The sequence below is a fragment of the Choristoneura fumiferana genome, chromosome 9, assembly GCF_025370935.1.
Source record: "Choristoneura fumiferana chromosome 9, NRCan_CFum_1, whole genome shotgun sequence".
Taxonomy (NCBI): Eukaryota; Metazoa; Arthropoda; class Insecta; order Lepidoptera; family Tortricidae; genus Choristoneura; species Choristoneura fumiferana.
The window spans coordinates 8,779,309-8,793,086 of record NC_133480.1 but is presented as its reverse complement, the minus strand read 5'-3'; the positions used below and the strand labels follow the sequence as shown (position 1 = coordinate 8,793,086).

Below are 13,778 nucleotides of genomic sequence, written 5' to 3'. Positions count from 1 at the left end.
AACTTATTCAAAGTTTCAAAAATAAGTACCACAGACTATTATTCCGACGCAATAAGGCCGCACGCAAGAGGTAATATTTTTGAGTGGTTCGAATAGATACCTACTTATTTTTGCACTTGACTGTACATTATGGCTAAAAGTTTTGTATGTATGTAAACTCTTTATTGCACATAAAAATAAAATACAAAGAAATACTAATACACAGAAAGGACAGCAAAGGCGAGCTTATCACTAAAAAGGGATCTCTTGATAAGTTTTAATAATAATAAAGAATAATAATAATGATTTATTCAGAAAAAATGCGGTACAATTAACCAAAAAATTAATAAATTAATTAATTGCGGTTTTAATTGCAATATATCAATATTGTTGTGATATAATAGTAGTGGCTTTGATAATCTTCATATTTTGGCTTTTATGCAGGTGGTAGGACCTTGTGCAAGGTCCGCTCGGATTGCTTCCACCATCTTGCTCGCTAATCCTGCCGTGAATCAGCAGTGCTTGCACTGTTGTGTTTCGGCGTGGAGAGTAAGATAGCCGGTGAAATTACTGGCACTTGAGGTATCCCATCCCTCTAGGTTGGCAACGCGTCTGCAATACCCTTGGTGTTGCAGATGTTTATGGGCGGTGGTGATTTCTTACCATCAGGAAACCCACTTGCTCGTTTGCCATCCAGTCGAATAAAAGATAAATATAAATAACTTCCGCTCAAAAAGTAGGGATCCGAGGTTTTAGAGTTTTTGTGCTTTAAATGACGGACGAGAATGATAGGTGAGTGAGGCCGTAGGTATTGTCTAACGCGCTGATGTTCGATATCACATGCATCATCTTCTACCCTCGTCTTACACCGTGTGACTGAAAGAAGTGGTGAAAACGATTTTAATTCCAAGACAAGCCCCTGGGAAACCCTGTGGCCAACAGTTGGTTGTGTAAAAGCTGAAGTGTGTCAAAAATCGCGCAATATACAAGATCAACTTGAAGTCTGAAGTTTTAAATAAGCCGGGCAATGGCGTAACCAAATTGACAAGCATCGATTTGAAATAGTGTTGGATTCATCTCCACATTGTTTATTTTCAGACCAAAATGAATGTATAAATTACCGAACATGTTAAGTAATATGTGGGTCGTTACGGCCTATTTAATATTCATTATTATTTATGCCATCAAAGCTTTTAACCTGTCCTCTCCCAGAGGCACAAATTTGTGCCCAAATTCCTTTGATCCTGTTATCCTGGGAGATGACAGATTAAACTAGGAATTGCTAATTAAGTCAATTTGGAGGGCATTAAGGGGAATTCCAATTCAGCGTTTAACGCGACGCCAGATTTTGCTTGTTTTTTTCATTTAAAAAAATCTGAAGAGAAAACTTATCTCCGAATCGGGCGATCGACCTTCAGTTTCACTGCAGCAAGACAAAAGTGTGACATTCCGTCACGTTGGTGACGCGGCCGAGAGAAATGCGGCCGAATTCGCAACGAACCATTGACACAATGCCGGTTCATCGCCGCCCGAGCGTCTTCGCAGGTGCGCGCGCGCCGCCCGCGCCTCACCCGCCGTCGCCGCCATCTTGAATTCCGCTCACCAGACCCCGCGGCCGACCCGCGCCCGTCGCACGTACGCTCCGCGCGCGATCAGTGTTTTCATGTGATTCTGTGATGTTGTGATAGTGCAGTGACAATGGAGTCGACGCCGATCTGCCGGTGCCGCGTGCTGTACTTAGGCTCCGCAGTGCCGCAGCAGAGCAAGGACGGCTTGCAAGGCATCCAGGAGCCGCTGCGAGAGCTGTACCCCGACAAGGGCGCCACCAGCGGTGGCATAGACTCGTGGCTGTCCGTCTGGTCCAACGGGATCCTTTTAGAGAATGTCGACGAGAGCGGTTCGAGGGTAGCTAGATTTTTTCCGATATCGAGCCTGCATTACTGCGCGGCTGTGCGAAGGGTGACCGTGGAGGGCGCGCCGCGGTTCCTGCCGCTGGACTCCCCGTTCGCCCGCGCGCCGGCGCCCCGCCGGCCTCCGCTCTTCGCCGCGGTACTCCGCCGCACGCAAGGCATCAAAGTCCTGGAATGTCACGCGTTTATCTGCAGGCGGGAGGCTGCCGCCAATGCGCTAGTCCGGTGTTGCTTCCACGCGTACGCAGACAGTTCGTACGCGAAACGTTTGGAAGCGGAGCGGGCGCCGACGACGCTGCCGCCCGAGCCTGACGAGGAGCTCGAGGCGTACGACGGCGATGAGAACCATAAGGTGTGGGTGGGCGAGGTGGAGCGCGATGATGCGAGTGACGACATTCCTCACCCGGCGCGCGCGCCGCGGCCGCGCCAGATCACGCGGCCGGCGTCCGTGCCGCCGCCGCCACCGCCTCCCGAAGAACCCAAGAAGAAATTGACCACGAAGAAGACCAAGAAGAAGTCTTCAGCGTCGGCTGATGAGTTGTACGCGACCATGCCGGGTCCGGCGCCGCACATGATGAACGGCAGGTCGCTCGGGCGCGCGCCGCCTGCGTGGGCGGCGGCCGGACACCCGATGGTGTTACTAGCTCACCCCGCGGCGACGCTTCCGCACGCCCGCGCAGCGACGTTAGCTCATCGCGGCCGCTTGCCGCCCGGTCCGTTCCCTCCGGGGCCTCCGGGGCCTCCAGTAGGGCCCATGGGCCGCGGTCGTCTCCAGTACGCGACTGTCGACCCCCGCCGCTCGAAGCCTCAGCCCCCGTCCATGAAAGCGGCTCAGAGCATGACCACCCTCGAAGCTGTGGAAGACGCTGGTGGTATCTACAGAAAGAAAGGGCATCTGAACGAGCGAGCGTTTTCGTACAGCATACGGCAAGAGCACCGGAGCCGGTCCCACGGCTCTCTCGCTAACCTCAAATTCGCTGCTCCTCCTGAGGTAAGTTACGATTTCAAATAGAAAATTACAAGGCATCACTGTCTTGAACAAAAATCAATTTTTAAATCGTATTGATTCTTCGTGAATTCGAACCTTTACGAATGTTTTTTGCCTTTTACCCACCGGCCTATATGTACCTGCAAATTGTCACCGGCTCGCATTCTCTACATATACTATACATATTTTTTAAATGTGACTCTATCGTAGGACGCCAAGAATGCCATATTCCACTCGAGTGTCGGGAGCCATTTATTATCTATTCTTATTAGCCATTGGCCAGTGAATATTCCATAGTTGCTCAAGTACTCTTACTCCTGGAGGAATCTAGGAGGTAACCACAGCTCTTGGGTACACGAGGTGGTCACCCAGCGCGCACCCACACTTTAGAATTATCTAATGTTATAATTCCAATCTACCCGCTTAAACTTCAAACTTCACACCAGTGTCCAGACTGTCTTTCCTGATCACCAGAAAAAGATCTTAAATCATTTATTCGACGCCTCAAAAAATCAGTTGACTTTTTTTAGCACAATGTTGTTAAGTTGCGCAACTTTTGTTGTAAGTCGTTTGCGTGACAAAGTGAGTGGCGGGCAATCGTTCAATGAGAATTATCGTGATTATCATGCGATGCTATTGGTTACGTAAACACTGTGTCTTGTCTAAGCGAAGTATTCGGAGAAACGTAGGATTGTGAAGCAAACTTTTCAAATTGCACCATGGGTAAGGTATGCTTATTAACGGGTTCAGAAAAGACAACTGCCGTCCATTTTTTGTTACACTACCTCGCATACAATTTTTACCCCGCAAAACGTTATTCATATCATAAATAAACCATAACACAGTCAATCAATCAATTTAAGCGGCAAAGGTATATAAAGTAAAGACGTCATAACTAGATGCAATCGTGTTCAAAATTAACTCGACCTACAGATGCGTTATTGTTTACGTATTTTTAGAGCAGCACACGTCACTCCGCTCCGACATATACTTGTACCTACCATATACCTACAAGGTGTTTTTTAAATTAATCTGAAATATCTCAGCAGCTGATTTGGTGAACACTAACTGAACACCCCTGTATTATGCATTTATAACAAGGTTCAATTTTGTTGACGTATTAATTTGAGATACGAGATATTTTCAAAGTAGTGACAAAATGTTTCTACACACTGATCGAAGTTTAAAGTGTGCCACCGAGTACCACGTCAAAGGCGTGAGGTAGTCGAGGGCATAAAAATATCTATACAGCAGCAGCGTCAAATATATGCAGGTATACATCGATCTTATGGTTAGTTTCATAAGGGTGTACAGATATAATAATAATAAATTTCTTTATTTAGGCTTTTTTTTTAAACCCAAAAAATATTTTTGACGTCTTGGTAACTTGACATTTCGAATTAAAAATTTGGATGATAAACTTTTAAAGGCCTATTCAATCAAAGTACCCATTAAAACCATCTGCTGAAATATCAGGATTAATTTTAAAACAACTAGTGTAATCTAGATCGTACTTAAATCACTTCATCCTCAGTTCACAGTAACTGTTAACAGCTTTCACGCTTAGACGTCAAAGTGTGCAAAGAATCAGGGGCCAGGTGGCACAAACCGGTCGCCCGGGGTCGCGGGCCCGGCCCTCGGCTCACTTGACGGAACATTCATTACCTACGCGTGTTAGCTAAAGATTTAACTTGGCGATGTCAAATCTTGACTAAGTTAGGCGATGACTGTGATTACGATCAATGGTAATGGTAGGTAGGTTTGTTTTATAACAATTCTGAACAATTATTGGATACAGAGAAAAAAGAGTTATGATAAACGATCGTTCTGACAAACATTACATTCGGACTTCCAATAAGTACCTATGCGAGCCGATAGGGACCTCAGTAATTGATAATGGTTCGTTAACAATCACATTTAAATTGCAGAGTGAAGAAGGAATAACGTGAATCTCACTAATACTGGTACGATATAGTAGCCTTAACTAACTGAATCCGGCAGGGCTGATCCTGCTCACGTCTCCTGAATCACCCTGTATAAAATATACAGCCCGCTATAAAAGAATACGTTGAATTTTTATTTACAGGTTCTGAGTTTTCATAGCACGTTAAGATGAAAGCGAAACATGGAGTCGACATAAACAGTAAAATTCAACTCATACTCAGACTCATTCATTTATTTAATTCGAAAGTTTAATTAAATAAAAAAAAAATATAGTAACCGTCACCACCGTGTACAACCTAGATTATGGGATTTATAATAAATGCTATGTATATAAAAGTAATTAAGTAATATAGCGAAATCTATGGAACATTGAGCTACAGGAATGGGAGTTTCAAAGTATTGACTGGTAATTGCGAATGTCTAGTAGGTACTTAAGTTTTTTGATTAAATATCTAAGACTTTTATTTCCAAGGTATAAAAGTTTTTTTTTTGCTTAAAAATAGCTTAAATTCTATTTAATATCGCTTTGAATCTCTTCTCACCGTAATATGCTGCCTCTAAGGCCATAATTTACGATTAATTGCAGTAGCTCTGTTAATGCTAACATTAATTAAACCAAGATAATTATCGCGAATTGTAGCTATTGCTAGTAAGACTGTCTGGATAAACCATTGGTGTCATAAATGTGGAGGGTAATTTAAAGTTAATAGCAATGAAAATGGGCCGGATTCCTTAGAGATGTAGAGTTTGACGTGTTTTTATTGCGCTTTTTATTGTGCCATCGACGCGCGCTTTTAGAATAGTCCGAGAGCTGGCACCAATTTTTGGGTAGGTATTTGAGGCAAGCTGAAAACTTGTCCCATACCTCTTCTATTATCCCCAACACGGAACTGCGGACCTGGCTGGTGACTAGCGGGGCTAAATCGACCCCAACATTAAAAAAAAACATAAAAATGTTTGAAGCAATATGGTTTTTTTTTAATTTTTATATTTTGTAGTTCCACAACAAATGTTTTAATTTGTCACTGTAACTCCCTAAGTACCCACCTATATTTTTTCTCAAACAAAACTACCCACAAAATATTAATTAATTTTATTCGTCATATAAAACTACCTTGAATTTTTATTTATTTACTTTTAAGGCGTGTTTTATTAATCCTAACTGTTATTGCTGAATTTGAATTAGACCTTAGCTATCATAAGGTCGCGGGTGAGCAAATAAATTCTTTTAGTTAATTTATAAGGTTTCAATTTATTTCAGTTTAAAAAACTCGACGTAAACTGGTTAATTCTTTCGCCTTTCCTCATATTTTTTACTTCACAGGCCAATCGATATTAATCGACTATAAAATCATCGACATATCGACTTAAAATCAACTCAAGAATCAGTAATCAATGTTGTCAGTGCGTTGTTATTGAATAAGAAATAATGGGATGTACAGTTGCAATCAGTTGCCATAATTGCGTTAAGTTCACTAGGCGTTCTCACGCAGAGTAATATGACGCATAAAGAGGGGTGTTTTAAGTTTGTCTGTGGCACCGTAGCTCTTAAATGGGTGGACCGATTTGAATGCGGTTTTTTTTTAATTTGAATTCAGGTTTTCTAGCGCTGGTTCTTAAGACATGTTTCATCAAAATCAGTTCAGCCGTTTTTGAGATATTGAACTTTAGAAGTGACAAAGTCGGGGGTTTTCCAACTTTTTTTGGTTTGGTTATGTTTGGTGTGGGTGGCATGAGCTGGCCCAAGATCACAAAGTACCTATGCTGTAGTCTGGTGTCGGAAGCCTAGTACCTTTGTACTCTTTTTGTTTTGTTGTTTTCTTTTGTATTATTTTTGTGTTTTATGTACAATAAAGTCTCTACAGAGGCGTGGGTTCGATCGATTCCTCTGTTGCTACCGTTTAATTAGTACAACAGCTGGTTAGGTTAACACTAGTTTAATGTGTAGAAGGGTACGTTATTGAATAATTACAAACTACCTTCTTGCTAAACACTACACATCCTAAAGTCCAGTTTAGACCAGAGGCCGTATTGCCGTTTCTGACGCTCGCGATCGCAATCAAACGACCGATTCCGCATACAAAAACAGTCATTTGATTGCGATCGCGAGCGTCAAAAACGTTAGACAATACGGCCTCGGAAGGGCTATTGTGTAAAGTTTCTGGACCTCGTGATCGCAATCAAATGACAGATTCCGCATACAAAAAGTCATTTGATTGCGATCGCGAGCGTCAAAAACGTTAGACAATACGGCCTCGGAAGGGCTATTGTGTAAAGTTTCTGACGCTCGTGATCGCAATCAAATGACAGATTCCGCATACAAAAACAGTCATTTGATTGCGATCGCGAGCGTCAAAAACGTTAGACAATACGGCCTCGGAAGGGCTATTGCGTAAAGTTTCTGGCGCTCGTGATCGCATATCAAATGACAGATTTCCCGTACAAAAATCTTGACATGAGATTAAAGCTGTCAGGTTTGCATTACAATTGTAGTGTTTCGTGGTTAACATACGCGTATCAGAATGGTTCTCTGTGAAAATAGTAGTCGCACCTGCCAGCGTGGTGAAATAGGGCCCTGCAAGAAAAATCTCGAGTGCCGGAAATCCTCTAATAAAGCATGTCGGTAGAAGCTATGAAAGTTGTCCGAAGGGTTGTATTGAAGAGCAGCCATCTTAAGTGTACTTGGTAGACTGTATAGTCTACAACATACATCGACAAATAAATCCCTTTATCACCCCAATTAGTAGGTAGAGAATGCTGTAAAGTTTATAGCTCGGAACCCGGGTTCACTAAACGGACATCTGTGAAACCTTTTTGAATGTAATTTTAATACTAAATAGTGATTTTTACATGTTTTGCTATCTAAGTTTATTATTAAGTATAAAATATGTCGTATTGGAAGCTACAATCCTCCGTTGGATCTCAGAGCATCCGGATGCAGTCCGCTCGTAATCGTTCGCTCATCGGGTGTCATCGGCGAACCGGTAACAACCGGTTAGAAACCCGCGGACATTCCCCACTCACGCACCTAAACTTAGCTTCACATGTAATTAAATAGGCTTCCTAGCTCTTGGATAACTGCCGCACCCAGAAACGACCAGAAAGTTGACAGCTGTCAAAATTTTTACAACTGGCCAGATATAAGAATATAAGGGCAAACTGGATGAGTTGGAAATCCAGGGCAGAGACTTTTGCCCAACAGTAGTGGGACATTACCACAGGCCAATAAAAAAGTAATATCTTTAATTCGTTACAAACTGAGTCGAGAAATGAAATAAAAATGAAGGGAAGGCATGGGGGGGGGGGCGGTTGCGAGCGCTTATGTCACGAGCGATAAAGACAGCAGGGCTATTACGAAACTCGAAGTTCGTGTCGTGCGGTCCCTCTGACACTTATACTGTTTAATACGAGAGCGAGAGGGACGGTACGATACGAACTTAGAGTTAATTTATTTATTTATTTACTTATTAAGGATCACCAACACATAATACATCATACAAAAACATAAATATCGTGTAGAAGACATTCCAGGTAGATGTTTATTTAATTATAGGTAACCACAACTAACTTCTGTGTCGAGTTTCGTGGTAACCTTGCAGCAATATCCCAAACGAATACCTAACGCGGCCGCGCGGCCGGCAGGGAAACTTCTCTTGACTTGCGTTGATGTCGTTTGTACTAAAGTCGGCAAAGTCGAATAAAGGTCGTTATTCAAACTTGACTTCTTAGGGTCAGGGGCAAAAAATATACGCCAAACAAAAAAAAAGCTTTAGGATGCGCCTTCATAAGTATTAAATACTGGTTTTTGGCTTAAATCAACATAAATAACTTTCAATGCTGTATATTTTTTGTTTTTATTAGCAGAACGTTATCTCACAAAAAAATAGTAAGATTGTTCAACAAGTGCATAAAACGCATCATTTTACACGGGACGTTTGTATTCACCCAAGCTGCAGTCGAGGGTTGACAATTAAGTCGAGGGCAAAAAGGGGTTCATGAATGAGTCATGCACTGTGATTTTCACTTCGATTGCAAGTAAATTAAAAAATTCTGCAAGCCGATATTTACTTTACTGTTTTATAGTAACTTGGTACAACTCACGCTTTACTAAGTCGTATTATTTAAACCCGTAATTTCTTGCGATAAATAACTGCATGAGCTCATCATTGCGCAAGCTATAACAAAAACTCTGCTTATAAATAATGATTTAATCAGCGGTTAATTTGCGTTTTAAGTCTATAATTATGAAGATGAATTCATTATAATCATTCATGAGCCTGGAAATTTGTCCCACTAGTGGGCAAAGACCTTGATTTTCTCTATTCTTGACGGCTTTGGGAAGAAGATGAATTAAATCAAAATTTGTTTTTACATTTAAAGTAGTCACAAAAAAAACAGTTTATAATCTGTTGAAAAAGCCTAACATTTGTTGGGAAGTATTTTCAATCGCTTAAGATTCAGGTCAAATTTCGATTATATTTGCTTTGGCATATATATTTTAAATTAAGTTCTCTAAATTAAGTTCGCTGGGCCTTTAAAGGTATAATTTTTATTTAATTTTATATTTAATTGAAGTACTTTTTTACTATTAGTTAACCTGGAATCCACTAATGCTTACACACAAAGGTTTGTATTATTTTAAATTAAAATACAAGACAAAATAATAACAAAAACGTTTTTAATAAACCGGGGCAAAGTTCGAAGCCCGGAGCGCGTTTAAATCTTTTCCAAAGAGAATACCAAAAGGAACGAAATTATATTTTGAATAATTAGTCTTTTAGGGTTACGTACCCGAAGGGTGACAAACGGAAACCTATTACTTTGAAAGCTTTTACCGTCGTTTCGCTGCCTGTCTGTCTGACGTAGGGCTGTATCTCAAGAATCGTAATTACCTACAGATGTGCAAGTTGCGGAAAGTTTCCAAAACGATGGAAAAGTTTTCGAGATTGGTTTTTTGGAATCTTTTTGTATTTTTTATTTCAATTCCAAATTTTTTTGTTACTTTTCCTTTCTTTTTTCCTTTTGTTTTTTATTTTTTCTTTGGTGTAGTGGTATAGCACGTGGCACGGAATGCCGAGGACCTGGGTTCGATTCCCAGCTTTGGTCTTATTTTTCTGGTTTTTCTATGCATCTATATTTTGTATTTTTTTTGGAAAAGTTTTCGGAAAATTCTGGAAATTTTTCACAACAAATATAAGAAATTTAAATTTAAGAAACGGAAAGTTTCGATCCCCGTACAAAAATTGTGAGGATTAAGTCTCCGAAATTTTCCTATATGAAAAATTTCACAATTTTGGAAAGTTTCCTTTGGCACATCAGTAATCGTAATAGACAGCTTCACATAATGTGTATTTCCACTGCCGCTATAACAACAAATAATAAAAATAAAATTAATTAGGGTGACGTATTATTTTTAATGATATTTACCAATTTTAAACGTTTTCCATAGTACTGACTCATACTTGACTGGTTGTACAGTCAAGTGCAAAAATATGCATCTATTTGAACCACTCAAAAATATGTTACCACGGCCTTATTACGTCGGAATAAGAATCGGTGGTGCATATTTATGAAACGTAATAATAAGTTCATATTTTTACACTTGACTGTACAGGATTCACCATACTGGTCACTGTCATCTCATCACATAAGAAATTAAGCAACCCGATGGGAATCGAGTTGTGACGGTGCCACGCTACTGATGGACTCTCCAAGTATTACATATACCTGGCGTTGTCTAACATCATCATCATCAACAACTCAGCCTATATACGGTTCAATGTAGGCCGCAGGCCTCCTCTCAGAATAAGAGGGCTTGGGCCGCAGTTCCCACGCCGGCGGGACGTGTTGTCTGTACAATCAGCAGCAGAAATAGATAAGCAGGTGTGGTGCTAAAAATCTTACACTCTCTTATTACCCTGGAAATAGAGTTGTGTGTTGATAAAAAAAACTGCTCATAGGCGCGGATCCAACCCTCAATAACCTAACCAACAAAAAGTTGGAAAACCTCCGACTTTGTCACTTCAAAGTTCAATATCTCAAAAACGGCTAAACCGATTTTGACGAAACATATCTAAGAACCGTCGCCTGAAAACCTGCTTTCAAATAAAAAACGCATTGAAAACGGTCCACCCGTCAAGAGCTACGGTGCCACAGACAGACACACTTAGCGGTCAAACTTATAACACCCCTCTTTGCGTCGGGGTTTAAAAAAGAAAATTGGTCAAGTGCGAGTCGGAGTAGATACGAAGCGAACTCGCTCATGAACAATCATGACTCATGAAAAACTTTTGAATTTGATTATTTCATGGCATTAGCCTATCGATCTCAATAGACAATGAAAGTGTATCGTCACACACAAGTCTATTAGGATTGTGGACATGCCCATTGTGCCCAAAACGGTGGATCCGCCCTCTACTCATCCACTTCTGCTGCTGACTGTACAATGCTCTAATTCTATTTACTTTACTTACATTATAATATACTTCTCAAGACATTGACCGTTCTACCGCGTGGGACAAATCCGCCCACCACCTTAAACTATGCACCTTACACTACCATAATAAGCACAACTTAAAGTCCAAATTGGTCTGACTTAGCAACCACATTAAGTTGTTGATCGCTCCATTTACCATTTTGCTATTCACCTAGCAAAACTTTATGACCTACGTGTTAAAGATCATATTATCGTACTTGAGAGGTAATAGTAACTGTGTAAAAATAATCTTTCAACTGCGCTAAACTGTTTAAGAAATGCTACTCTATTAACTGCGAATTAAAGTTTATATTGTTCTGCTTGAGTTATAATGGCTAGTAAGTATTCGCCACACAGAGGTGAATCTTCATACAATCGCACTGTATTAGAAACATTTATGTCTAAAACTTATAAAAGTCGAATTAAACATCCTCTGTTAAATTTTATTTTAATTTGCCATAAACACATAAACTTGAAAAGTCACACCTCGTAAGGCCCAACGTCCTGAATTTAGGAGATAAGCCAAAGCTAAAGGCAGCTTCACCTATTAACATTAAGTTTTTATTGATCAAAATTTAACATGGGTCTTACTAGGTTTAACAAACAAGAAAACGATAATTAAATTCGTTTGATCAGAAGCCGTATTGTCTTAAGTGTGGTCCTATACACCAACATTTTCTACCCTCGTAACAACTAAAACCGTATGACAGAAATAACTGATAACGATTGTGATTCCGAGTGCATTAGACAATAATGCCTTATATTTTAGCTATGATTATGCCATAGATAGACACACATACACACGCACGTTGACTTTAACACCTTTCTTATTGTCTGTGGGAATACTTGAGCCTATAGTGTCATAACAATAATTTGATATACAATAGGTACGTGGTAGCGGTTGGTGGCTTGGAGATTTGCGTGAAGACATTTATGTGTCACACAACCGTAGCTGCCTTACATGTATCATCATCATCATCATCATCGTCTCAGCCGTAGAACGTCCTCTGTTGGATATAGGCCTTCCCCATAGATCTCTAGTTATTATAGTCCAGTTATATATGTCGGCGGCCGATCGTAAAATCCGGCGCATTTCATGATATGCCTAAAAGTTGGCCAGGCATATCACGATGTGTCTGAGAAACAATACGGCCGATCGATTAGAGCAACGCATTCGTCGCTATTCCTAGCCCTATACCGGGCACATCGTGACGTGATGTGTCGAAAAAAAAATTTAGGTACGCCGTACGTATGAGTTGTTAGTATTAATTGTGACCACAACGCACGAGCCGAGCGAGCGAACGAGTGAATGGCGACGTTTCATGATATGCCTAGGAATTTCATGATCTGCCTAAACGTCACTAGGCAAATTGTTAAACTATGAGTTTTGAACGATATGGCGGATGTCCCTCAGTCAATTCACGAAATGGCGCCAGTTCACGATATGCCTAAGGATTTCGTGATCTGGCGGATTTTACGATCGGCCTCCGACATATATATGATGGGGCATAATTACGGTTATTGGGTTTAAGTCACGAAAGAAAGTCTATTGAATTGTAGACGCATATCACGAGCTATGTCTCTAGGGGGTTTCTATACTCTGAACCTACAAACTTAACCATTCATCCGTAAAACCTTACGACCTACGAGTTAAAGATGCCTTTGTCCCGGACGAGCAGCAGCGGTAAGTGTGCGAAGACGACAATAGCGGGCTGAATCACGAAGCAAACTAGTGCAGTGTAACTGTGTTTGTATAAAACCGCTTTTTGTTGGAGAAAAGTTATGCAACGGATACAGTGCCATAGTATAACCCAGTATGTGATCTGCAAATAACGTTTTCATGTCGCACAAGCGCTCGTTTACCTATTGTACGCAACATTATGTAGTTATTGCAAAAAAAATCGGTCGCTTCTTGGTGACCGGTGAGAGACGCAGTACTTATGACGAGAGATGCCACAGGCAAGTACAAATTGTTAATTTCCGAAAATATTAATAGCAAATCAATCTGAAATCTCGGCCCGTATCGAGTTTTTTTTTACATTGGAAATTTACCACGAGCTTTACGGTGAAGGAAAACATCGTGAGGAAATCTGCACACACCTGTGAAGTAATTTAATGGTGTGTGCGAAGTTCCCAATCCGCACTGGGCCCGCGTGGGAACTCCGGCCCAAGCCGTCTCACTCTGAGAGGAGGCCTGTGCCCAGCAGTGGGACGTAAATAGGCTGTGATGGAATCTGAAATCCCTGCCCTAGGTGGTGGATAGATGCAGATGGCAATGGATCGTCAGGGGTGGAGAAAAGAAGGCCTATGTCCGAAGACGGGCGAATTAAAGGCTGTTATGATGATTAAAATTCAAATTCATTTATTTAAACAATTGAAGTACATAATTATAATCATTAGTAGGCACTTTGAATTTTATTATGATTTACTAATTAAACACAGGCACTTTATTTAATCTATGTTACGTATATCTAGTTACATA

The 13,778-nt window shown here is 40.9% G+C and overlaps 1 protein-coding gene across 2 annotated transcripts in view; it reads left to right on the top strand.

The window, feature by feature from the left end:
- The first annotated feature begins 1,516 nt into the window (after nucleotides 1-1,516).
- The window catches only part of LOC141431139 (uncharacterized), a 64,192-nt gene continuing 51,930 nt past the window's right edge, over nucleotides 1,517-13,778 (top strand). The window contains exon 1 of one of the 2 annotated variants that reach the window (XM_074092165.1): nucleotides 1,517-2,880. In XM_074092165.1, coding sequence (XP_073948266.1) covers nucleotides 1,678-2,880 — 1,203 coding nt within the window. In that variant the 5' untranslated portion in view covers nucleotides 1,517-1,677. The remainder of the gene's footprint in view (nucleotides 2,881-13,778) is intronic. The other variant, XM_074092163.1, reaches the window with a different exon arrangement.